The sequence below is a fragment of the Glandiceps talaboti genome, chromosome 1, assembly GCF_964340395.1.
Source record: "Glandiceps talaboti chromosome 1, keGlaTala1.1, whole genome shotgun sequence".
In the NCBI taxonomy this organism is placed as follows: Eukaryota; Metazoa; Hemichordata; class Enteropneusta; family Spengelidae; genus Glandiceps; species Glandiceps talaboti.
In genome coordinates, this window is record NC_135549.1 from 6,229,264 (window position 1) to 6,257,098 (window position 27,835).

The window sequence follows — 27,835 nt, forward strand, 5'->3', positions numbered from 1 at the left end:
GCTTGTTCAGTGATGTAGGGTAGAATTTTGTTATGAATGACGGTCCGCTACTATTTCAGTTTGCTCTCAGGCTCTTTTAAATTTATCCCTAGTCCCCATCGTAAACATTACGTATGTTTAAAAGAGACGCAGACATCGCGACGAGAGGCGACCTCAAGCCGCATTACTTCAATACACACTATGAATCAGGTCGCTCGTATATCTTACCATGATTTGAGAGGGACATGTTATCAACTGTAAGTTGATAATAAAATCTAGACGAGTTTAAATTTCTCAATAGTATTAGATCAAAGTCATAAATGTTAGTACACAAAATTTAGTGTGGTACTATTTTGTTTACCTTTTACCTGGGTATTGATATAATTAGGTACACCGGTCGTCTCGGTCATCACGTAGCACTTTTCTGTGGACCTCTAAGTGCTAGTGCTAGCAAGTTATTTACAGTAAAAATGGCCTTTATTTGCTCGAAATATCCTCCAAGAATTGTCACAAATGTATTGGTCAAGCACAGTGGATGTCTAAGAGCTAGAAAAATAAGGATTTTACCAAATGTAAGGTATATATCTGCCATAACAGCAATACAACATGATCGGAGTGGAAAAGGCGGGACATGTCTGGCTGCTGACAAAATGGTCAAACCACAGAGAGATCATAATTTTGTGCAGCGATCGTCCTACAGTTCACAAAGTGATATGCTAAAATGGACTCCACATGCGTTTGCCGATTTCCTCCGTGAAAAAAATATCAAGAGGTGTTATATGGTCTGGGATCAAAAGGCTGGTGAGGTTAAATTGTCACACGAAGAACTTGAACCGCTTGGGAAATATTTTAGCGAGGACAAGATCGATTTTGACCAACACGAAGGCATGTTCCTCCAAATTGGCAAACGAACTGGGTGTTTACTCGGTGCTTTTATTTGGAGAACTAAACGTGGTCAGGCGGTAAGTGATTTTACCTGTATTTGCATAATTTCACTCTTCTTTTGTATGGACCGCCTGTGTAAACGTGATCCTTGCACCTCCACCATGGTTATAATGTGTGCACGGCAGTCGACGAGAGAAATTGGTCACTCGTTCGCGTATTCATATTTTCTTTTACTACAATTCCATGTCACACGTGTTCTCAAAATGACTCGGGAATCAAGTTATGTTTCGACGACTTTTGTAAACAGAAAGACAACAATGTACGGTGTAGTGTCATTGTCAAACCAATCAAATTCTGCATTTGATTCACACCCACTGTCTGACCAATGGTATTTGAAAACGGGTGGGCAGGTACGTTTTGAATATATTAAACCTGTATTAAATGATGGCACCACGATGGCCCATAATGACCTATGCAGCACCACAGACACCTGTGTCCCGAGATATGTTTCAGAATATGATAAAATGTATCATTATCATTATTTTATCATATTCTGAAACATATCTTGGGACACAAGTGTCTGTGTGCAGCATTGAGTATAATATACATGTAGTGACTACTCAGAGTACTCAGAAGGTAGAAATACACCTCCATGGAGTAATGAAGGCATCTACATGTAATTCATTGGGTTTTGAAACAACCTGTACATATAGGTTGTTTTTGTACACTGCATGTGTATAGACTTTGAAGTTTCTGTATAAAAACTACATATATGCAAATTAATTTAACATTTGTTGAAAGTGTATGTTTCTGTATTCTTCAAATGCTTTCAGTTTTGTAAAGAAAAGTATATGTCCTCAACTTTTTTTTATAATTTTCCCCAGCTACTAGTAGACTTTCTACTAAGTACTCTCCCAGGGCTACATGCATTCACCCTCAGACCACTAAAAGATTTCTTTTACATTCTGTTTCACAATCACTCATGCAGGTCATTGTTCACACAGGTGACACAAGAACACACTTATGTTAAAACAATAATTTATTCAACTAAAGAATAACAAAAGCCCAGGGACTTCAGCAAGTTAGTCTATGCATGAGTAGAAAATGATAAAAGATGAACTAAGCTAATTAATCTCTGTAAAATATTGTTGACCCTAGTAATTTAGAAGTTGATGCAACATTTTTCAAGATAAAATATCTGATGATGTATTTGAATCTTGTATGATATCCAAAGCAAGAAGAAAATACAATCTTGCTTTGGATATCATACAATGTATATGTACTAAATATATAGCTCAGTTTAAGACAAGGTATTATAGTATTTACAGGGGGTTATGAAAGCTGAGTTTAAATGTGAAACTGTTGTTTTTGTCTTTTATAAAGTGTGGTGGTGTTCGACTTTGGGACTATGCTACTACAGAACAGTACATGAGGGATGGTTTACGTCTTGCTCAAGGCATGGGAGTAAAGTCAGCATTGGCTGGCTTGTGGTAGGTGTAATCATTTCACCTGCATTCCTAACAGTGCATACATCTTGCAAACTATTGCTTTATTGGCTTGCTAGTATTCCTGTGATGAACACCTTACTAATACTGTAATTAGTGTAATACAAAATTGGGCAACTTTGTCAAGATGTTCAATGTGAAAAAAAATTACTAAGACCTACAAAAATAGAAATTGGAAGGGTTAGTCTCGTTATACTTAATTATACAAAGATTTTGGTAAAGTAGCAGTTTTATTGTAAGAGGTGTCATAACCAATTCTGTATTCAGTGCTAAGGATTATACTTTGACATCTAGTTTGTGCTTCAGCCATGTGTACACAAATGTATATGTAATTGTCACAGAAATGCTGGCAGGCCAAGAACAGTGAAATTATAAAAAATTTGACTAGTCTGTACTTCTTGCAGTTTTAGCAACTTGTGGCAGTGAAAAAATATGTTTGATGTGCCTTATGTATATTGTAGTGAAATTTGTTTATATGATTATGATAGTATATGGTAAGGGAACTTTCATATCTTACCATATCGCATCATATAAAATATATGTACATGTAGCAGCTGGGGAACAAAGAAGGAAATACATGTCAGTATTATACATGTATCAGTGTGAGTCAAGGAATGTAAAAGGTTTGATAGTAAAAAATGATACAGACACAAAATTGATTATTGTGCACACACAGGTAATGTACTTGGACAATTAAGACTAGAAGACTGCTGAGACCTATTTTCATCCACATATATATGCTTGAGTTACTCCCCTAATTTTGTGAATTTCCAGATATTCATATTGCCTTCAAAATTTGAAAGAGATGCAAAACACATGATTTATTTCGTTGGCCAAAGATGAAAGTTTGACAATGTTATCATTGTTACTATTAAGAAAGCTAAAAGGACCACTGTAACAGGAGTTATAGACTTGTCTTTTGCATAAACTTTTAGAAAAGGTCTCAGAGTCTAGTCATGTGATCACAGACGCAGTCTTGTCATGTGAACACTGATTCAGTTTAGTCATGTGATCACACTCACGCTAGTTGTGATCAGACTCGGTCTTTCATTTGAACACAGACTCAGTCTAGTCATGTGATCACAGTCTAGTCATGTGATCAGACTCAGTCTAGTCATATGATCACACTCAGTCTAGTCATGTGATCGGACTCAGTCTAGTCATATGATCACACTCACAGTCTGGTCATGTGATCACAGATTCAGTCTAGTTATGTGATCATAGTCTAGTTGTGTGAACACAGGCTCGGTCTAGTCATGATCACACTCAGCCTAGTCATGTGATTACACAGACTCTAGTCATATGATCACAGACTCGGTCTAGTCATGTGATTGTGAAGATACACATTGTATGACAGTATTGTCATAATCTCACATAGCTTAGCTGCTATAGAGGATGTTTTCATATAACACCTATATTGTACATGTACATGTACCAGTACCCCTCCAGGCAATATGAAATGTATTCTCCTGTTTCTCCCCACCCCCCTGTCCCCCACCCCTGTGATGTTTACATTTCATGAATGTAGGCATTCAACCAGTTTGCTATATATCGGAATATTTCACAAAGATACTCTTTGTCTGCTTGCAAGAAGTACAGAATGTTCAAGACATCTTACTAAACAATTAAAGCTTTATGAAAGTCACAATATACAGGGTTCAAAATGAACACATTCAAAATAAGGAACATTGATGATTGTACTTTAGTTGTCTATAACCCCACATGTATTAAGTACAGATGTCTTGATGTGGTTGATTATTTCATTCCGTAAAAAATTGTATTGTGTTTCTTCTCAAGTCCATTTTTCACCCAATGAGTGCATATCCTGACAAAGTCCAAAGAAAGCTAAGAGCTAAGACATTTTGAAGGTTAGCATGGATGATGGTGGACTTTACTGTATACTATCAGGACATGTTGTTTGGATGATTTCACAACAAATGTATATTCTGTATTGTAATATTTTAGACACTGAGTAAGTTGAAGACACCATGACATGCACACATTACTGGCATCATGTACAACAAAAAATTATACACTTTGAAGCCAATAAACTGTACACTGTACATGGACATTGACAACATGAGACTGAAAACTTAAAAGTTTGTGTCAATTAAACTCTACAGATGTGAACATAAAACTGTAAAATTGTGTAATTCAGTAAGTTTATTTTGAACCCTGTACATATTAAAGATCATGACAAGACATATGCCGTCACATGCTTCATGCTAAACATCAGCCATGTCAGGCTGACTTCCGTTGAAACTGTTTTCTCTCCATATCATTTTGCCTTTGTCTGTCATGTAGGGCTGGCGGTGGCAAAGGCGTCATTCAAGTACCTTCTGCAAACAAACACTTCCACCAAGATTACCGTGCTCAGATCTTCTATGATTACGGCGATTTCTTGTCCTCTTTGAATGGTTGTTATGGTAACTGAAATTTTTATTTTGTTCTAAATCTTCATACAGACTCCTCCCAGTATTGTCAGACTAATCAACAGTGTAGCCTATCTTTCATTTCAATCACATTCTCACTGTCTCACCACATCACGTTAGTAATATGAATTGCCATACCTGTCAATAACCATTAATTTCTCTTGCACTACTCTGCACTTCAGGTAACCTTTGACCCTACAGTCCTTCTATTTCTACCCAATTACAGCTTTGCAGCTGAGAAGAAATTTACTTGAGTATCCGGGGATGGATGATACAATTCAAATTTATAACTTACATGTAGAAAACAGCTGGCTGTCACTAGTTCACCAGAAAAATGTCAATGTCACTAGTTTATACACTAAGAAAGTGTGTCATATGAGGCTTATAATATTGCCCTATAACTTGCTGCCATTTGTTTACCAAAAAGAGGTTGCTGCAGAAAATCAACATGCCATCACTTAATGTGCTCCTTTCCTCTGTCTTCTTGTAGCTGTTGAACTTTGTATTAGGCTGTCCTCTTTTACTTGTCTTCCCTCTTGTCACTGGATTTTTGTATTTCTTTCTCTTCTTTGTTACTGTACATGTATGTATGTACATGTATGCCATCTTTCTTCCATGTCATTGACAAGGGTAGCAACTCTCCTATGATTTCTTTGCAGCATGTTGTAATAATTGCACAACTCTGTCATTAATTTCAATCACAAAATTGACACAAACACACAAAAATCAGAAAGATGGCTACACTATTGATGACTAAAGTCTCCTCTAGTGTCAGAGAGAAACCAAGTATACGAACTGCCATACTGACATAGATCTGGCTTTATTTCATCTCAATTTTGAGGGTTGGTGGAGGAACTGCAGGTATGTATGACCCCTTCAACTGGGTGAATGCGACTACAACAGAGACTCTCATTTTGAAGTAAACACTAATTGCGATCGTCTTTGCGAATGTTTTTGAGACTCTCAGAGGGGTTGTAAACAGTGAATGAGAGTGAATCTGAGACCGTATTTGGGACTCTCAACGTGCCCATAAACAGTAAATGCGAATCAATCTGAGACCATCCAGCTACTACGTACCGTATGACTTTATCATTCACATCTAACTGTATAAAGATCACAGTGAGTAACTGTTGAAATTTCGCCATGATGAATATCTACGCAACAATATACACATACATGCGTCGGCAATCATGGTCACAAATCATGGAGTTATAACTTGAAGTAAAGTCAAATGAGCCACCCAGCCTCATGGCGAGTGTGTTCACAGAGTCATTTTGAATTTATATGAATATAGACGAAGTGACGAGTGGCGTACGGTGTCACGTGGCATGGATGGGTGTGGTAACGTATGATCTTCCGACGCACGGTCGATGATCGTAATTTGATACCTACGATCTAGTATTGGTAGTAATATGAATATTCCAACTTTATAATCTCAACTATACGTCTTTATGTGAAAGGTCTGCATTGTATAATGTGGCCATTAGTGGATTCTCGTGTATTATGTCGGACATTTCCTACATCAACATTAATTACGAACCCCACATTTTAAAATCCGACAAAAGTAGCGACGCACCGAAAAATTCGAATACTGAATCGGGTACGCCTAGTAGTACGGCGAGAACACGCTGAAATATGGTCCTGCTTTACAGACGGTGTAAATTGGGACTCGATTCTCAGGCAGACACTGTCCCCTTTCTACCTTGACAGAATCGAGTCAGCTCCGTCTGCAAGTGAAAATATAAACGTGCTCTTGGCGCATAGGGGATGTGTAATGTTAGTTAGATTGTTGTTTTCCTTGTCTAGCTACGGTCTAAATATGAGAACGCTTTGACTTGAATACGATGGGGGCATTGTATGGAGTACATATTGATACATTTTTAATTATAGCGCCTTACGAAAAAAGCCATCTAAACAAGAATGCAGAATGTTTTGGAGTAGTACCCCCCCCCCCTTATGTCGCGGTGTGCACGTCTAACCTCGACGTGTCAAATTTACGTTACCTTTACAAGTTTTATTGACAAAGTAATTTTTAGAAAGTTGATGAAAGCGCTGTCTGCCAGCAGGACTAAACACAATCTGATCTAAATACGACTCGGATTTCACCATCACATACACAAGTCAAATGGCATGATAACACGCGTAGCATCCACTTTAAATGTAAAAATATTATCTGTGGGCTTACTATAAGGTATTGAAAAAATCACATAGTCGGTTCAGTTCTGTTTTATTTCATCTTCAAATTTGGAATTCAAGTTTGATTTTTGACATATTGGTGGGGATTTCGCTGATTCTCCAACAACGGCGTCGGCAACAACGCACGAGGACAAGTTGTGAGCCCGTACATCCGGCTCAGCGAGTGCACTATAGTCCCGGGGTGTTGACATCGTCAGCGAGTGCACTATAGTCCCGGGGTGCAATTTTACAGGAAAGATATAAACGGTGATTAATTCTAATACGGAGACCAGGATATGTTCAGATTTCTCTGCAAAATTGTTATTGTTACCATGGATGTATTAGTGACATCCATGTTGTTACTTAGAAGTTACACTTTGCTAATACAACAAACTGCATCTCACAAAGCCAATGTTAGTAAATATATTATTATGTTTCAAAATAGCCATACAAGTTGACAGATACACTCAACTGGGATAGTTCTGGTACACAATATAAGCATATAAAGACGATCTAAGAATATGACTGAAAAATCCTCGGTATAAAGGAGCTCCCTGTAAATTTGTCGTCGACCCCTCTCAAGCGCGGAATACATATTGAACTTGAATGATTGACAACCACTACGCTTGTGATTTGCATATGTTACAGTAGAAGATCATAAACAATGGATTACGTTTATCGGTTTATTACCGCTGTGTACAAACAAGCAGCAGCCGATCATTGACCAGTTTCACACCCGTTATACCGTCAAAGCCAACCTTTTTCGCATCGTTTGTATATAAAGATAGACCAATAAATGTTTGACAACGCGGTGCAAATCACCTTTCGTCGCTATCGTTGTACCGCGCTTTGTTTAGAACATCAAAGTCTGCCTTCATTTCACACTGTCAATGTGCGGCTATCCGTGGAAATTGAAGCTGGCCTTTCTTACTATGATTATGAAATGGAATGAATGTAAACAACTTTAAATATACACGTCTTTGATTAAAATTGAAAACGTAGCGATATTTTTCCTTATGTTGTAAATGACATCTTGAATTTGACCATGTGAGATCGAGAATTGTTGATACGCAAATACGTCACTCTAATAGATGGAACGACGTCTACTGTCCTTGTTTCACGTTTGTTTAATTTAAATCTTGTCAAATCGGGGTTATACTTCTATGATTCTAGTAATTTCGGATGAGCATGGTGACTAAAATACTAGTAAAAGTGACTGTGGGATGAGTACGTCAGTTTGTCGTACGTTGCGTCCAAAAACAGTCAATGACCTTCTTTGTCGGTTACATGTAATGGGTTTACAAAAACGCCGCCCCGCTAATTGTCGAACAACAGGTTTCTAATTTGCTTGTGTCTTTGTTATCACGGTGTGTTGTCCGTGTAACACCATACCGCTCGTGCGACTACATTGAATGAAGTGCACAATAGAAGGTGTCAATTTGATTTTTTGCCCTGACAAAATTTGCTTCTCAAGATACCGCTTTGTAACTATATGTGTGAAATTGAAATAAATATGAATGGCTTAAGCTTTTCTATAAAATCTGACGAGAATTTTGGATTTCTCAGTTCAACACGGTACATCCTTCCAGCAACACGTATCAACCACTACCGGTACTGCTAGTATTCTAATGTCATGGCAATTGAACTAAACAAGAGTGAGCTGCAAAGCTGGCAAGTTATCCAGCGTCAGATTGACATGTTTGTAAAAAAGACAAATTTTGAAGTCGTCGTCCTCTCAACATTTCAAAGCAAATTCTCTACACGAAGAAATCATCTCATCCACGGTACTGATCGCTTACGAGCCACTGTCAAAGAAAACATCTCTACATTAGTATCATCACATCCAGAGTCATCTTCCAGTAACGGCAACACTACACAAACTATGCAAGCTGGTCTCCTAGATATCAGAGAGTTGCCAAATCGTAAACTGTCAGAAATGCGGTTTCTTGGCCTACGGAAACTCGTTCCCCTGTTGGTGAATAATAGTTTACCAGATGACAGGCGTCAGCCTGGGTGGGGAACTGATGACCGTAGGCCGGTGTGGTGGCCGCATGATGTCCCATTTGTAAACCCCAGCCGTCCCCCGAAATTAACTGGCAACGAGTCCTGGAAAGAAATGTTGCGACGTGCAGCAATGTGTTGTTACAAGCACTATGGTGCAGTGCATTTAACTGGTGAGTTCAACTTCTTATCCACTTCCCTTTTAATTTGTAATTTTAACTTGGACAACAATACTGGCTATAGTCTAAGGAATATGTAGATCCATCTCGATGAAATTCACAATCTTCCGAAAACTTTTAAACCCCTTTATACTAGCACTTTACCAAATGTCAATGTTTATCAAGATCTATGAATGACTATGCAATCTAACATGCCAGTGTAATTGTTTTTAAAGGATTGGATCCACAGATTGCTCAGTTAAAATACTATATATAGAGTACACTTTATATAGTATTTACTTGTATATATATTCATATGTATGTATGTATGTATGTATGTATGTATGTATGTATGTATGTATGTATGTATGTGTGTGTGTGTATCTGAAAATGTATACAGAAAAACTTGTCTAAACCAAACACCTATGGGACTGAAAAAGTTGTTCGGTTTAGAGAGGTGTTTGGTTTATAGAGGTTTTATTTTAATTGTGTCTATTTGCGAGTGACTGAGATCCATGTTTAGAATAGACAGTGTTCCAGTTTAGATGGTTCAGCTTAATATAAGCACAGTACAAAGCATGGGGTTTGTATGGTAGGCTCAGTATTGCCAACAAATTCAAACAAAATTACTGTTAGGTCCATTCTTTTATTCTTACAGTGTAGGTTTGTAACCCAGCCACCAGTCAATTGTGGTCACCCTGGAATGCCTGTTTTTACCATGATTTTTTTTTAAATTCCATCTAATTTTGTCACTTTTAAAATTTTTTAAAAAATCACCTGTTATCTTCTCTTCTATTACTAATTTCAATTTACTAATGTTACTTTTCCTTTTAGGTGATGTCGAAGAATTGTCACAATTAGAAGACCTAGGTGAGTTGTTATTAGCAATCACACCAATACTTGGCATGTTTACTGCATTGCTGAGATACATTGTTAGATGGTAGTGCCTTCCAGCCCTTCTCAAAGGGTTAGTATATACAACCTGGTAACAATATATCTCAACAGTGGAATAAACATGCTAACAAATATTAAATTTGAGTAGCTTTACTGCTGATTCCTTTATTTATGCTGGATAATTGTCATTCTTGTCAATTTTTTTTACCACCGCATATTGCCACATGTCTGTTCATTCACTTATTCTTGTACTTTATATACTTTGCAGGCAATGTTACCAGTAACACTCCATCACAAGATCCACCAGTTATCCCAGCTCCCAATCCACCGACCCAACTTGTAAATGCCACTAATATAGGTGAGTAATGTCTCTATCAACACATCAATTGAGCCAACACAAACTAATTTATAATATCAATATTTTATTAACAATACCAAGTTCTAATTGGATCAAGGAAAACAGCTCCATTTGTCAGTTTCAATAGAAAAATATACACAATCGGTGATTCATCTAATACAGATCTGAAATCAGTTGCCTCTTTTCTTTCAACAGATATAGATGACTTGCTACTAGGTATCGGGAATGGTACATACACTATCACAGGCAATGATACAGGTAAGTTAACACTATTCAAAATAATTCAGTAAAAATGTATACTAAGTTTGCAAGTATTGCACGATTGGATACAAACTAATCAAAGTGAGCCATACATTGTACAATTATGTCATTGTTCATTTATTGTGTCAAAATATTTTGCCTGTATACCTAAAACTTCTTTTGTCATTGCTTTGTTTTAGATGACTTAGAACGCCCACTAGATGACTGTCCCAGTATATGTCAGCCCTTTCCTACAATTAATGAAGATGATCTTGGTAAGTATAAAGATTGTTCCTTATTGCACACTCAAATTAATAGCCCCATTTGTTTGAAAAGTATATTGTCAACATTGTAGAAGTCCACTGTCTCATTTTGAAACATTTCTTACATTTTTGGTATTGTACATACAAAAGTACTTGTATACAGTCAACATTGTAGAAGTCCACTCTCGTTTTTTAAACATTTTCCTACATTTTTGGTATTGGTAATATCCAGACCCATCATAATCAATTCATATAAATGGCAAAAATATATCATGTGACAATAGCAATTTCTTTTCAAATTTACAGTAACACTAACTCAAACCAGCAGTACACCAAATGTTTCCGAAATTGAGCCGGCATCACTCTCCATGTCAGTGATTGCAGTAAGCAATGAACAGAGGACAAGGAAGAATACAAGAGCACAGAACAAACCAGATGAAAATGGTAGGTTTACATTTCACATATCAAAATTAGTACAGTTGTAAGCTTGGCCTGATATTGAATAACTTGTAGTGAAACATTAATCTGATGAAGTATAAAGATTTGGATAATCACTGAATATTGTCACATAATACTCAAATATCTATACACAGTTATTACGGTACTATTTGTATTCTATGAATAATTAATTGTTGAAACCATTTTTCAGTTTAAAATAATGTTAATTTAACATTGTTTTACAGAACCAAGACGATCCAAGCGACCAAGGAAGAACAACCCAAGATTTTCATCATAATTCATGATAATGATATGTATTTTGTTTCATTTCTGACACTTTTCATATGTACATTAAGTTAATAAATAATTTTACACTTTTGATAATAAGGTCTGTAATGGTCATTTCTCTAAAATCCTGTCCTAGTTAAACAGTATGTGGTTTCTCACACCTAGAAGATGGAAATTTAACATGACACATGAAACAAACTGCTTACAGTCTCAAATCTACATAACACAATTTCCACTTTCCCTGTTCATTACTGCTAAAAATAATGATACATGAAACATAAAATTATCTGGCAGCATGTACGAAACTTGAGCTTTAATTCTTGCTAAGTCAGCATTGCTTTGTTCACAGACTTGAGAGTTTAACTTATTTATGTCAGCATTATATTTGTACACGTTCATGTTGTAACCAGAAGAACACCTACAACAAAAGACAGGAAAGTCATTAGCAGTGGATACAGTAGTTGAGTTGTGGGTTTCTCGATGAAAAATAATAATATTGAGTGCTCTTACATAAGCAACACATTGAGTAAAACAGGTTTAGTTATATTAAAATATGAACATCTATACACCATTCAAATGTTTTTAAGTCTTTCTTAGCATGAAATTAGTAACATATGCTACATGCAATCCAGCTATTATAGTGTCAAACAAAACACCTAGGATATGATTTACCCTGTATGATTCTTCCAGTGAAGTCGGTCAACAAGAAACAGTGTGTTTTTGAAAAACTCGGGCTCCCTGCAAGAAACCAAAGAAATTGAAATGTTACCATATGCAATCTGTAAGGAGACGAATCACTTTGTCCCGATTTCAACTTCACCCATTCAACTTGTCCCAATTTCAACTCTCTGATTGTTCAATGTTTGCATCTTATATATTTACATCAGCCAAGAATTGTGGTTCATTTCCTAGAAATCTTCTGATGCAAGTAGGTTTTCTATAGCAACTATAACGGGTTGTAAATTTTTGCTCATTCCATTTAGTGTACATTGGATATGCAACAGCTTAGTTTAATCTCAATTCACTCTTGTATGCATCATCAGAGCTAAGTAAACCACTGTATAAGATATTAAATAATTTGGAATTGACTCAAATGGATATTATTATGTGTATCATATTTAATATATATTAATAATAAATATATTCAGAAGCTATAAAGGAACCGCCTTAATTTTGAAACAAATTGGTCATTTAACTGACAAAGCCCACTAGAGGATATATTGGCCATCACCAAAAAAAAAAATTGAAATGCCAAAAATATGGGTAGGTCGGGCCCATTGAACAGATTTTTTTATTTTTTCTGGCCTAACAAAATATTAGACAAAATTACATCCAGATACATGGGAGAGAATTTCAAAGTTTACATTAATTTTTGACTCACCGGTTTAAGGAATACTGATGCAGCTTACAACAATTGTCATATATTATAATCTGTGGCGCGGTTGGGAATCTTGTCATGATGATCGAAAATGGAACTGCTGGGGATTCCACTTGTTTCATCAGTTGAAATCCATAGCAGACTTTATGGGGACAGCAGACTGTGAAGATTCCTGGGGACAATGTGGGATGGCCGCCATGAAATTTACGACAACCACTTTCAACTTGACTTGTTTTGTCCTGTTTGTACCTGCCTTTGCTGTAAAGGAAAAAAAAGATGACACAAATAAGTATTTTATCCTTAGTTGCAAGTGTATGTGATACTGTAATCACATCAAAGCCTACATGTTATGTGTGATTTTAATGTAACTTCAACAATGTCTGTCACTGTTTTAGCAAGTGAACAGACAAAGTTGGAAACCAATTCTAGTAATCTAACAATATCTATGTAAACATTAATTGTTATTGTTATTTAATATTTTGACTAATCAGCTGTAATAGGAAATAAATCATGAAAACTTACCCTCTAATATGTGGAAGCGATGGGAAAAAGGACAGGCTATCATTGGAAGACACTGATGGATATTGTCTGTTGTTATCTTGTGACACATAACATTGCTTTGCTCTGATCAGGATATCGAACAACAGTTGTCGTGCTTGGATTGGTACTTGCTGACTTCTAGATGCTATTGCAACCAAGAACTTGAAGATGAGTGGTGCATCATGCTGTAGGCTCTTTAGTTTTGCAGAATTACTAACATTGAATATATTGAGACCTCGAATTACTTCCTTAATGATATTTCTAGCAATTGAATTTGAGGGTATCTGTATCAAGGAACAAACTGGCGAATTCTTTGCAATATCAGAAAAAAATGATGAAAACTGTTGTGGTGCTTTGAGAAGTGTTCCATTTGTTGAGATCAGCAACAGTACACTGACTAGAGACTGCAAATGTTCATACTGTTTCAGTAAGTGGATAAGGTGGGTAAAGTCTTCTGAAGATAAGGGAACAGTAGAAGTTTGATCTGCAAACTTTAAAAGTAGTTTTCTGGCCTTGGCATGTGGTATGTAGACTCTGTCTTCATGTTTACTTCCGACCATAGCAGGATATTCATCAGTGGCAGTTGAATCTTCTTCAGAGAGAAACTGTTTAAGGAGAACCTTGTTAACTCCAAGGCTAGTACCATCACAAATAATGACAGGTGGTGTTTCCCCACATTTGACACAGGTGAAGGAATCTGTGTAGTTTATACTGAGAAGCCGACTGTATCCATTCCATGCTATTCGTAGCTTGTGTAAAGGAAGAGGTACAGTTGTGGAATAAGTGGCGTGTAATTTCACATATGCCCTGTAAAAAGACATGAAACAAAAGTATTACAAATCATGCATATCCACAATAAAAACATAATGACTTTTAAAGAGTATTTTAATTGGTAGAATGTTACCCTTATCATAAAATTAATAGCAAGAGTGCAATTTCCAATATTTTCTTGGTATTGGCGTGGTCTGTGTTCTATATTTAGAATTGATCACATACAGTATAACAGGTTAAGTTTGTAAACCCTATGCTGACGAATGTTGTATCTAGCTAGCTACAGTGTAACAATGGATACATCCTGTGGAATAGTTCAGAAAAATTATGGCGAAATCTGTCCCCCAAAATGATACCAATAATCACTCTGGTTCATGGATTAAATAGAAATCAAAGCTCCATACCTGTGAAATGTAGCAAGTGGGTTTCTTCCCTCACACATGAGATGCAGGTAAGACTGGAGGAGGCTGTGATGGATGATGTCTTTGTTGTTTAAATTAAACAGCAGATCATCTCTACCATCATAATACAGTTTACAAGCACAGGTACCAACACTTGGTCTATAGAACACTGAAAGACAAAATAACATAGTACGATTAACACCTTACAGGGTATACAAGTTTGCAAATTTGAATTGGCCACATCAGTAGAAAATGAACAGATACTGAAATGTAAACTTCCATATAAATATCACTGGGACACAGACAAATTTCTGATGAGAATTGTGGCTACGAGAGTCACAATATTACAAATAAAAATTGTAATAATGTAAATAGCAGAACAATTTGAACCCACATTATAGAATTGAAAACAAGAGTGAAATTTTCATTATTTAAAGTTTCTGAATGCAAACTGTCTATAATTACAAACTGTAATATCATGGTAGTTTTTATTTAAAGCTCACCTTTAATGTTTTGACTTCCAATATTTCCCTTGGTTGTCTTCAATGAAAAACTTTCAAAATATATAGTAGCTTCCCCTACACACCATTTATGCTCTACTGCATCTCCATCATCCCATTTGTTACCATGGCAACACAATGCATAGGGTCCATCATCTGCTGGCATTTCAGGAATGAGTACAGGTGGTATAGAAATCTGTGAACAAATTAATAAAATATTACTAAGTCAAAATTCACTGAGCACTACCATAATAGGTATTGTTATACTAACAAGTCAAACATTTAGTCAGGCCATGTCTATTAACAAAATATAATAAACAACACAAAATGAACTCACCTCACCACTCCTTAGCTGATCAAAATTCTCCTTTGCTTCATCTGGAAGACTGTATGGAATTGGTTTATAGGACATGCATGAAAATGTACTGGTACTTGAAGCAGCAGACTCATCATCTTCTGGAATGGTTCTGCTGTGCTGCTGGGACCAGGTCCTGTACACTTCCACATGGTCACATGATGACCTACCAAATCTACAGCTTGTGCAGCAGAGTTGTCTTGCTCTGTTTCTGTGTACTACAGACAAAACATGAACATCTCTGTTGATGGTAACTGCAGCGAGGAAAGGATCTTCCGTAAGCTGATCCACAACAATTTGAGATTCATCTAATGGTTGTTGAGTAACAACTGGATGTGGTGTATAAATGGCATTGACTGCTTTGGCATGGAGGCAATAGTTTGACTCTTCATCCTTGATAAATCTACGAAAGTTACAGTCACTACTGCTGGATGGACGAGTGGCCTGTAGTCTCTCCTCATTTTGCATACCCATCTTGCATGAACATGTCAAAAGACGAGTCTGCAACGTGTTTTCAGCATTGTGAAATAGCAAAGTCCTTTTTACTATGCAATACTGAGACTTGAGTTTAGCTGAAGAAGGGTCACAGTCTGCAACAACATAGACATCACCAGATGAGAGCTCCCATGTCATCTTGTGTCTTTTCAGCTGATATAAGTATGCAGAATCAATATCGACATCCATTGAACCAGAACTTGATGATGTGCTAGAAGAGAATAAATGATTTAAGACCATAATAAGTTATAATGTTATCTTACAATTTCTATCCACAAGTTACCAGTTTGTCCAGTATTCCGCGAAGCATTTAGGCACCAATATTTGATTGACATCTACGGTAATGATGACTCAGATTTTCACAAAACCCCTTTGGTCTCTACTTACGATTTTTCAGACAGATTGGTGTGCATTTGAAAAAGTTGAACATGAGCTGAGCGAAGTTTAGTTGTCATAAAATAATGTTGCAAAGTTTATTCAAGTTTTTCTGACATGAGCACAGTAGTACTGACTGTGGTGAGTGTCCTTGGAACACATATCGCTGACCTGTTGATAGCATTTCCATGAAAGCCACTACCCAATTTTTGATAATCTGTCTTACAATGGATAGCACTAGTGCATATATGCCAAAAGTAAGGAATTTTGTAGGGAAAAAAAATTCTTTACATAAATTTTGCCAAATAATGCATAATATGGTGATTTAGGTTACCATGGCAACAGATGTTCCTAAAATGATAACTATTTTTGAACTCAACATAACAAACTACCCAACATAGGGTGGTCAATATGCAAATAAACTATGTTATAATTAAATTTATCAAGTTATTTTCCAGATATGTAATGTTTAACCAAAACAACATTTTTAGTCTACTGTTTCAATGGAAACAGCTGTCCTATTTTAGTTAATTTGTGTTACAACAGATAGCCCCCATCTCATACATGTCAAAAACAGGGAAACATTTTCATTTTTCCATGTTTTATGTCAAATTTTGGAAAAATCATCCACATATTATGGTGATTTTGGTTACCATAGAAACAGATGTTAGTAATATGACCCTCTTTTGGAACTCAGCATAAAAGAGTATCTTAGGTAGGAGGTTAATATTCAGATAAAGTTGATTATTATCAAACTTATTATTAGAAAATTTATTTAAACACACTCTAAATTCCAGTGAAATCTTCAAATGTCTATCCTTGTTTATTAATTATCTAATTATTCAAAGACATAATTATAGGCTCTAAGATACAAGATTGTACGTTCACTAGGTTAACTTCTTCATATGCAATTGCACAGTAATATTGTAGATAAGTTGTCCTCGTCATGAGTTGGTACAAACAACTTTTACACATGTTACAAGGAGAGCTTCGGTATACTCCTGAAATGGGACGTGGTGTGTGCCTATGCACTTCAACAAGTGTGTGTTCTCTGATGATGGACCATGGATCATATGAATTACTGAGAACAACTCGTACTACAACTGTTGAGCACGGAACAGAGCGAAAACTCAAAAAATTCAAAATGTCAATTCGGATAGTGGAACAGTGTAGTGACACTGATAGCTGTTCTCAAGTCTACGAATGACGGTAGGCTACCAAAGTGTCATGATTGAGTTCCAAGCGCGTATCCGTCAAGACGTGAGCTACGTGAAGTCAAATCACGGTAAAGCCTACAATATAACCCTAAAACCACATTACAAAACAGCATTTATAAACTTATCTCAAGGAACTTCGTACCGTCCTTGTACAAGTTGTAGCATTTTCAAGAAAAGTATTCACAGATGGCGTGGCATCGGCGGCCATTTTGAATCGTCCCGTACGGATATACGCACACACTACTCTCTCAAACTTTCATCAATAGTAGTAGGATGTTGTTCAGAAATAAAACATGCATTCATGCCATAGTGTTCAGATTCGAAGTCGAACACTTACCATTGCCACGCAATACTATGTATAACAATATGGCCCGTATAAACGATCGTGCACATCGGTGTGTTGACTTGTGTTCGGGCCAAACCAACGCATATGGGATATCTCGGGCAGGAAACGAAGGATGAACCCCGTTCAAATATTCACATGGTGAACTTTGTTTTAAACATTGAAATACACTTACCATTTTATTCTCTTTGTATCTCCACGATTGGTATTTTCAACTTTTCGCTTTCGGCTCGTTCTTAGAATTTCGTGTGCTGACAATTCCGCTATAAGTCGCTTCTTTCTGTACTCCATGACGTGACGTGACGTTCACAACTTTGACACGAGATGCTGTTATTTACGCGAGTGACAGTTTTTATAGTCCCACTAGCACTCTCAGATTGATTCGCATTTACTGTTTATGGGCACGTTGAGAGTCCCAAATACGGTCTCAGATTCACTCTCATTCACTGTTTACAACCCCTCTGAGAGTCTCAAAAACATTCGCAAAGACGATCGCAATTAGTGTTTACTTCAAAATGAGAGTCTCTGTTGTAGTCGCATTCACCCAGTTGAAGGGGTCATACATACCTCGGAACTGGCATAGTTGCTGAACCTATCGCAAAGAAACACATTCTTCCAGACTTCCGAGCCGATATATTTTATGACTATGGAGATTTTGTGACTTCACTTAATGGGTGTTATGGTAGGCAAACCCACTGGATGACAATTGATTTGTGCAATTACAAGTTAAGAAAGCGAAGAAAAAAAAAGATAGATTGTGTTGCTTTTTGTGTTACTTTTATTTGATACATCACTTTAACAGTGACCCTTGCATGTTTGAAGTTATATTCATTTACAGAATGTATCCCTATTCCTTGTTTTTTTGTATCAACTGCACCGTATCTTTAAATTGATTACTAATGATAATTTACTAACACCATGTTTCATATTTTACAAAGTACTAACTTCTTTCTTAGTCTGTTCTGTTTTTGACTTGTTATTTTCAAATACTGAGACTAATAGTTTTGTAAAGTGTAGCCATGGATACATGTATTTGTTGATCTAGCTGTTTTAATGGAAACGCCATTGGTTAAGTAATAGAATGTGTATGAATGTCTTGTAATCAAATGAACAATAAACTATTTTGTATATGGCATGTTAGAGCATATAAACTGAATGAAATTATGAGGAAAGGAATAACAACACATGACCTGACGAAAAGTTGTAATTTAAAAAAAAAAATAGACATGCTTTAAATGATGTAGTGATGAAGTATGAAGCATTAGTATCTTATCATGGGGTCAAAGTTGATGACAGGGGTCAAAGTTGATCCTGATAGATGTTGATTCTGTTCTACTATCTTGTAATCACAGTGACAGCTGAAGATGTCGGTGTAAATGTCAATGATTTAGATCATGTCCACATCCGTACAAGATATGCAACATGCATTCCTGAAGAAAAAGGTGGTTCTGGAAATCCATCAATTACCACAGGAAAAGGTACTGCATTGATAATAATTATCCAACATTGCAGCTATGATTACTTATCTAATAATTTCAATCACATGATACGGCAAGGGTTAAAGGGGTATGTTTCAATACTGGGTCATTCCATTAGTGTTATCTTAATAAGGATTTCATTCAACTTTTTATTAATAGGTCTATCAAATAACTGTTTTTCACACCTAGTTTTTAATCCTTACCCAAAGTGGATCTTGAAGGAAATTTAAACAAATGAGAAGAAGACAGGACTACCATGTAGGAAATGTTATCCAACCATTTATATGAAATTGATTGAATTTTAAATTCCAGAACTGATAAGGTCAAACTTAAAACTTTACCATAGTCATTGCCAAATGAGAACAGGGACAGTTTGTGTATATTATCTGTTTTGGATGAAAATTGCTCCTGATTATTTATTTGTTATCCTATGCCATTCTCAGTATTGTCTCAAAATGTAAGTTTTAGATAGTAAATTGGACTGCAAAATACAATAATTATGGATGGAGCTCTCATAGTCGTGTAGAGACATATAACTTACATATAATTGGGTAATATAAAGTACTGGCCCTTCACCTACAACTGCGTTGTGCAGTTCAATTATAAATTGGCAGTCAATTACTCAAAATCCCACCCATACCTCCATTGTAGGGTAATATTGGATTGTCTTGTCCCATTCATCATTCAGGTGTTGTGTGTGCCATGGAGGGAGCCTTAGACTTTTTACATCATGGTACACTGGCTGGCAAGTCAGTAGTCATCCAAGGTGCAGGTAATGTAGGTAAGTATTGAAGTGGCTGTAACATTCAGGATTTGTAAAAATTCAGAAGATAAGGAAATTCTCCTTCTGTATTTCATATACATGTATGTGTATTGTTTATCTAATTATTTAAATTGTATGTCATATAGTTATGGAGTATGAACAAATTGTCAAATTTTATGTTTTGATATTTAAAACACTGCACCTGAACAAGCACTGTTTTTGTACCATTTAAGATATTATAAATTTGATGGATTATATGTTAAAGTATATGATATTCATCCTTGACAGCTACTGTGATAGTGGAGGAACTTCTACAGAAAGGTGTGTCTTCAATCTATGTCACTGACTGTCATCAAAATAGAGTTGATGATATGAAGCATTTATTTCATGGCAAGGTATGCACCCATTCATCAATTTGTTCACACCATAGACCAGTCGTCTTGGCAATGGATTTAATTGGCGATGGATTTAATTTAACTGCAGATGCACAAAAGCTTTATCCATGGAAATAAGTCCCGCCAACATATTTCACGAGTTGTCATATTGCTAAATTAACTTAATAATATGAAAGTTGCATCTACAGTTGTTAGTGGGCTAACTGGTATTTAATACAAGCCGTGCATCTACTTTCATCCTGCACTGTCCAAATTAAAGTGTGCCTCACACATCCTAAATTGCCATTCCACCAAATATTTCGTCTGCCAAAATAAATGTTTACAATAGGTGTTTTCCATGTAGACAGACATCACATCATGCCATTTAAATGGGTAATGGTTGGCAGTCTTGGGGAGGAGGGGGGGGGGGGGGGGGGGGGGGGGGGGCCTGTGCCATATATCAATTCTGAGTCTTGGCTTGGGCTAATCATTATCAGAAAACTAGTCAGCATATGGAGAGGACTAAATTACTGGTTGACAGTGACACTGAGATGATGCTATCCTATGTAATACAATCAGACAAGTAATTCACTATAACAAGACAATGCTTTAGTAATGCAAAGTTCTGAGATTGATCGGATAAATTGACTAAATCCGAGTCATTTCACTTGGAGAGGTTCAGACTTGCAAACCTTATTAAAATCAATAGCAAGTCACAAGTAAGGAGGAAACTAGTTTTTGAAATCTCTTTTCTTTCCACAGCATGATGGTAGACTCACAATTAAAAAAGTACCAATAGATGATGTTAGTGTGATGTCTCGTCCATGTGATATCCTTTCACCTTGTGCATTAGGAAATGTAAGTATGAATTTGTTTGTGCAATAGGGGCATTTTTGTGAGCCAGGAGTAGTTTCTCACCTCACATAAAATAATTCTACGATATATTATGAATAAGTGGTTTAGTTACCCAAATAGAAATGATTGCGAACTATGGTTGGATAAAGGGATTGATAATAAATAGAGAAAATGATAAATGGGGAGACAGGAAATAGCTTGCAGCTAGTCTAGCCTGAAAATAAAGCATTGAGAATAATAACAAAAAGAAGGCAATGTCATTTGATAGTGAATTCATGCTGGAATGGTAGATAAACATAGAATTGAAAATCAATTAAAAACAACCTTTACTTTCAAATAAACAACAATGCTTGCACCTCCATATGCACTCTACACTGGCAAGTTACATGCAGTGAAATTTGCTATTAGTAAATGTGTATTTCACTGCTAATTAAGTAAACCATGTTGTCTTGGGGAAATGTACCACTACTGTCCACCCAGTGCTTCTTGGTTTTACTATATCATCATCAGTAGGATATAGAAATGTACATTATTTTGTGAGTGAAAGTGTTGATTTCATCTCCAGTGATATATACTCATCTTTCCCATTGTTGCTGCCAGGTTTTGAACCAGGAAACAATCCCAAGTATTCAGGCTGAAATCGTGTGTGGTGCTGCAAACAACCAACTTGGAAGTCCTGAAGACAATGAACTTTTGAAAGAAAGGGGAATAACATATGTTGTAGATTACCTGGCAAATAGAATGGTAAGTTTGAAGTACATGACAATGGGTAATAGAGTTTTCTTGTTTGTTTTGGACTTCTTCAGAGAAACTTAGCCCCCACTTTGTATTCATTTTGTACAAACAAATCTTGTCCTAAGTGCTTAGGGATGAACTTGATGTTCAACATGATTGACTTCATCAACTGATAATGAAATCTAAATACCATAGAAATGTAATCATGGATGACATCATAGCAAGTGTAGAAGCGTGTCAACATTAGTCTAATGCTAGCCCTATACTTTAGCTCCCTAGCCTGATTACACAGGTGTATCTAGAATAGTCACAACATTGTTCAACACTAATTGTCAGATGTTTTTCACCTGTGTAAGATGAGTAGAAAATAGAAGTAATTGGTCATAACTACAACGTTAGTGTATCACAACTGTAACTTGTTTGTGTTGACTTTTTGCAGGGTATTGTAAATTGTGCCAATGAGACATATGGCAGACTTCCTAATGACCCAGCCATTGAAAGGCACTTTGGTACAGAGTGGGAAAACTCAGTAAGTATTAAGTCACTCTGTTCAAGTGTTTTGATAGAATTGTAAATTGTATGTCATCTTTTATGTGTAGTGTAAATTATGAATGATGCACTTGTTATGGGGTGAAAGCAACTTGTTCCGGAAATCATCTGGTTCTCTTCCTTTCAAGATAGGTGAAAGTTTACAATTGGCAGTATGAATTAGACATAGTAACAAGTTTGAATGATAAATGTGACAAGTGTTGTTATTTTGATAGTTAATCTGTATGTAAATGAGTTGTGATCATATAGAATCTTAAAAAGAATCAAATGCACACAATAAATGAGTGTCGACGTGGCATGTTGTTGGCGCAGTTTAAAGCCTGACATTCCCTATATTAGACTAACACTATGTTTTCTCCTTTCCTTAGATTATAAAGATGACAAAGAAGATCCTAGAGAAAGCAAGGGATGATAACATCACCCCAGTCCAAGCTGCTAATGCAATTGCCGATAAGCTGAGTAGGGAACTACATCCATTATGGCCAAACAGATCTCAGCAAATTATTGATGCATTAGTTGAATCTGAATGGCATACATTACCTCTCTAGAGTAATCATACTGGTGGAATTATATAAAGACAAAAATTAATAAGCAAAATGATTCAAAAGTTTTAATGAAATAAATGAAACATGTAAAGCAGCAAACTGAATTAATTGTAACATTTAATTAACGAATCACGTTTTCTTTTGAAATCTTAATTGACATTTATTTTGAATATTTAGGAAGGGGAGGAGGTAGTTTGCAGTAGAGTACGGTGATAATCTTTATAATCCTTTATTTCATCTTTTAATAGAAACTAGTGTAATGGAAGAATTCCCTCAAATGATTTCGTGATAATTCTATCTTTAAAAAAATAACCTACAGTCTTTCTGTGTACTAGTTTTTCTCCACTGTTTTTGATCATGGTGGTATTCAATATTTACAGACTCAATAACTCTACCGTTCTGAAATAATGGTTACGCTGGTCAACAAAGTGTAATATTCCCAGTTTGTATTTCCGTGACATGCAATTACAAGTAGTTTAAATATTACCAAGGTATGTACAGAAGATACAAGAAGACTAACCATGATTGTGAAAAATATCAAAAAACAACATACGATAAATAGAGACATCAAACTCTCTGAATTTGAGGTATCTATGGTAGAACAAACTTGAAGTAAAATTATGTATTTTAATTCAGAAAGATAAGAGTTGTCAAGTGTAAATCTGTAATAATACCATTTTACTTACCACATTTGAATCCATCCACGTTCTGTTTCCAGTACTTGTAAATAGCTGTTTCCTTGGGCCTCTTTGCAGAACACAAGCATAAAACTTACTATGTTTAGCAAGTCTAAAAACTGGTAAGAACTTGTAACCTTGCGTGTACTTTCTAAATTGTAGTTAAAGTATTCTGGTGTTAAAGATAACACACACCTTGTTCACTAAAAATTATGACACTAACATATTGAAAACTAGGTTTAGATATAATTCTTTTTGCTGCATGATATATAGCAAGATGAACAGATATGTCTTATTTGTTAAACTGAAAGATTCACCATTGGTGGCGCTAGTGTTAAAGGGGAACACCACACAAGGAAAGAAACAGCATTTTTTTTTTGTAAACTTTAGGATCTGGAGAGCCTTTCCATGATTTTACATCACGTAAATATCAAACAATTGCCAAGACACCAAATTGAAACTTGTTTGACATTTATTAGTTTGTAACAAATAATTGAAGGGAAGTGTACACATTGATGAATCTTTTAAGTCTAACATATTGGTATGAAAGCTTTAAAATGTACAGTGCTTCATAATTCATAATGATAAGTTTCTTTTATGACAAGTATTTAAGGTATATTTTTGGTAATGGTTTTATTACAGTCATGACAGAATATGATGGAAATGGTCAAATGGGTTACAAAGTGACTCATGAATATGTATATGTAATTTGTTACAAGGAAAGAATGTACTGTGTGAACTACTATACAGTATATCCACATGGTATGAATGGAGGTCTAGTGAGTGAGTTTTTAAAATGAAAGTACCGGTATATGGTGACTTAGGTGAACAGTACTGAAAATGTCTTGTTAGACAAAGAGTAATAATAAACCAGCATATTAACTTTGATATACATTTTTTTTTATTTTGATGCCTTATTATATGGTGATATCTAACTTAAAGCAACATTGAAAAGCATGTACATGTGTTTTTGTATGCATGTGTTTATTTCTAGCACTTTAATACAGTTGTAGAAATTGGAAGTTTCCCCTGTTGAGGTTCAAAGAAAACAAGGGAATGAATTCACTTTGAAGTAGTTATAATTGTATTAATAAGATGTTTAAGAGTGTTTTTGGTGCTTTCAAAATTATTTGGAGATCTGTTCTTTTCATAGTACGCTGGATAGAGTTAGTTATTAGACAGAAATGACAGAAAGGTGGAAGTAGTCAATAAATAAATGAGATGTTGTAAACTGACAATTTTTGTAGCTGTTCTAACAAGTTGCCACAATTGTCTCATGTAACATAGCACATGTATATTTTTATAGAAAATGAGGCATCAGATAAAGTGTATTGGTGTTTATGTTAGTTAACACTGTAGCCTCATTATAATAAACCTATTGGGTGATATGGGAAAAGGTTTGCAAGAAAGATGTACTCAATTTGAAGTTGAAATTTGGGGACATAAAAGGGTGTGTGTTAGAACAGAATGTTGACTTTAACTGAGTTTATCAGTAAGAGACTACAATGTATCGAACCTATCAAAACAATGCAAAATCTTTTTCTTTGCAACAAATGAAATGTAACATTGGAAAAAATCATGTAGCAACAGAAAAAATGCAACATTGAAAAAAGTCATGTAGCAACAGAAAAAATGCAACATTGAAAAAGGTCATGTAGCAACAGAAAAAATGCAACATTGAAAAAAAGTGAAGTAGCAACAGAAAAAATGTAACATTGTAAAAAAGTCATGTAGCAACAGAAAAAATGTAACATTTTGAAAAAGCATGTAGCAACAGAGAAAATGACTTTTGATACATAACCAAAACAGAGGAATACCCAAAATACCTCAATCGGTTTCATTCATTCATTAATGTTTTATTTTCATGCGTAATGTTCATTCCATTGAAATGGGGTAATATATATGCATGATGGGGTATCTTTAGCAGTACACAAATTGACAACTTGGAACCAGATCAAACAGGAAATATTTCTCATTCATATTTGAGTTAACTTAATGTTGACGTTTCTATAGTTTGTAATTGTATATTCATTGTGTACCAAGTACTCTGTATATAAATGGAATATTTATGTACCAACATATGTTAATTTGTAAGACGAAAATTTAACCTTTGACCTAGGAGTTGATGGGTCATCGATTCAAAGCTCAGCTATAGTATATGAATGCTGAAAAGCAATAGAAATAAGTCAATGAATGACAGTATCTGGATCTCTGAAATATTATCAGCAAAGTCTTATTTGTAAAGGATTTCTAGACATTGATTTATAATTTGTTTAAAGTAATTATGTGACTAACTGCTGTTAAATGCATGACAGAATTGCATGTCTGTATTGATGGCTAAACAGTTTTTTGTGTACTCAACAGAGTAGTGTCATTTCATAGAACAATTTCACTTTGTTTGAAAGTATTGAGTTATAATCAGCATTATATATATACTATCTCTTCTCATCTATATTTCATTACATTTCAATTGTAATGTGTGAAACAACGTGGTGTGCTTTTTATAGGTTCAGCAAGTGTATATTGCTATCAAACGATATCTCCCAGCCACAAAAAATAATGAATTGCATAACTTTTTGTACTTTTATGTGTCAGTCAAACAAGTGCAAATTTGATATTTGAAATGTACTACTTTCAGAATATTTAGACATCAGATGAAACCCCCTCATCAAGAGCCAGGTTGAGGGAGGTATTAATGTTCATATATAACAGAACACACAAAGATGAAAACAATAGTAGATGTTGAATAAAGTAAATAATGATCCATGATTCCCCATTCTATTCAAATCCATACTGTTCAGTTTGCCAAAGATGTCCCATGCCCACTGAAGTCAATGACTCTGTTAAGAAAAATGATAAAACTCAATGTATTCAAACAAATAAAAAAACCAAATCAAACTGTTATTAAAGTTGTAATTGTCAGTTAGAGCTATGTCAGTAGAACAGCAATAAACTAGATATTGTGACAGCCATGTCTTCTATTTATGCAGTATTTATAGGGTGTTTTTGTGTACCCTGTTTTAAGTTAATTAACTACTTATTTGTATGTTTGCCAGGTTTCTATTTTTGCTATTATTTAGGTTATTTTTTTTTGTTTTGAAAGTTGAACTGTGTCAACTGTGTAACGGAAATAAAACAATTAAAACATGAAAACTTGTTTCTATGTAATGTGTTGATGTCTGTGATGTGTTGATGTCTGTGATGTGTTGTTCTTAATTGTCTGTGGTTGTCTATAATGTGTTGATCTGTGATGTGTTGATGGCTGTGATGTGTTAATGTCTGATGTGTTGATGGCTGTGATGTGTTGATCTGTGATGTGTTGATGTCTGATGTGTTGATGTATGTGATGTGTTGATATGTGATGTGTTGATGTCTGATGTGTTGATGTCTGTGATGTGTTGATGTCTTATGTGTTGATGTATGTGATGTCTGATGTGTTGATGTCTGATGTGTTGATGTATGTGATGTGTTGATGTCTGATGTGTTGATGTATGTGATGTGTTGATGTATGTAATGTGTTGATGTCTGATGTGTTGATGTCTGTAAATTGTGACTTGGTCCTTACATGAGTAATACCAATATCTTGTCTTTTCTGTCAACAGATCTGCATAGATTTGTTAATCTTTAATATTTGCCATGAACTCTTCAGAAATTACTTGTTTCATCATCAGTATTAGTTGATCGTCAACTGGGATGTTACTCTGGGACTCAGGGTGTCTACTTTCAAAAAATGTTCAAATCAAAACGATCGCTCATTAAGTTGTGATTTGATGAAAACAATAGATGTCAAATTATGTATTAAAATCATGATCCCCGATTTCCCTATTCAAATCAGTACGGTTCAGTTTGCCAAAGATTATGATATGAT

At 35.4% G+C, this 27,835-nt stretch overlaps 3 protein-coding genes across 3 annotated transcripts; 2 read left to right on the plus strand and 1 right to left on the minus strand.

Moving 5' to 3' along the window:
* The first annotated feature begins 401 nt into the window (after positions 1–401).
* Positions 402–27,092, plus strand: LOC144439799 (leucine dehydrogenase-like). Its single transcript, XM_078129036.1, has 10 exons — positions 402–941; positions 2,248–2,354; positions 4,674–4,795; positions 19,344–19,469; positions 20,158–20,250; positions 20,521–20,627; positions 21,369–21,464; positions 22,062–22,205; positions 22,636–22,725; positions 23,114–27,092. Exons 1-10 carry the CDS (start codon positions 450–452, stop codon positions 23,291–23,293), a joined length of 1,557 nt encoding a protein of 518 aa, XP_077985162.1. The 5' UTR covers positions 402–449; the 3' UTR covers positions 23,294–27,092.
* On the plus strand, positions 9,535–11,702 carry LOC144439810 (uncharacterized). Its single transcript, XM_078129045.1, has 6 exons — positions 9,535–10,005; positions 10,298–10,387; positions 10,583–10,645; positions 10,828–10,902; positions 11,197–11,334; positions 11,574–11,702. Exons 1-6 carry the CDS (start codon positions 9,951–9,953, stop codon positions 11,624–11,626), a joined length of 474 nt encoding a protein of 157 aa, XP_077985171.1. The 5' UTR covers positions 9,535–9,950; the 3' UTR covers positions 11,627–11,702.
* LOC144442507 (uncharacterized) lies at positions 11,833–18,561 on the minus strand. The gene is made up of 8 exons (XM_078131871.1): positions 18,167–18,561; positions 15,544–16,267; positions 15,210–15,402; positions 14,710–14,875; positions 13,517–14,341; positions 12,998–13,252; positions 12,289–12,354; positions 11,833–12,034 (listed from the first exon to the last, which is right to left on the minus strand). Exons 1-8 carry the CDS (start codon positions 18,280–18,282, stop codon positions 11,833–11,835), a joined length of 2,547 nt encoding a protein of 848 aa, XP_077987997.1. The 5' UTR covers positions 18,283–18,561.
* Positions 27,093–27,835: the final 743 nt, after the last annotated feature.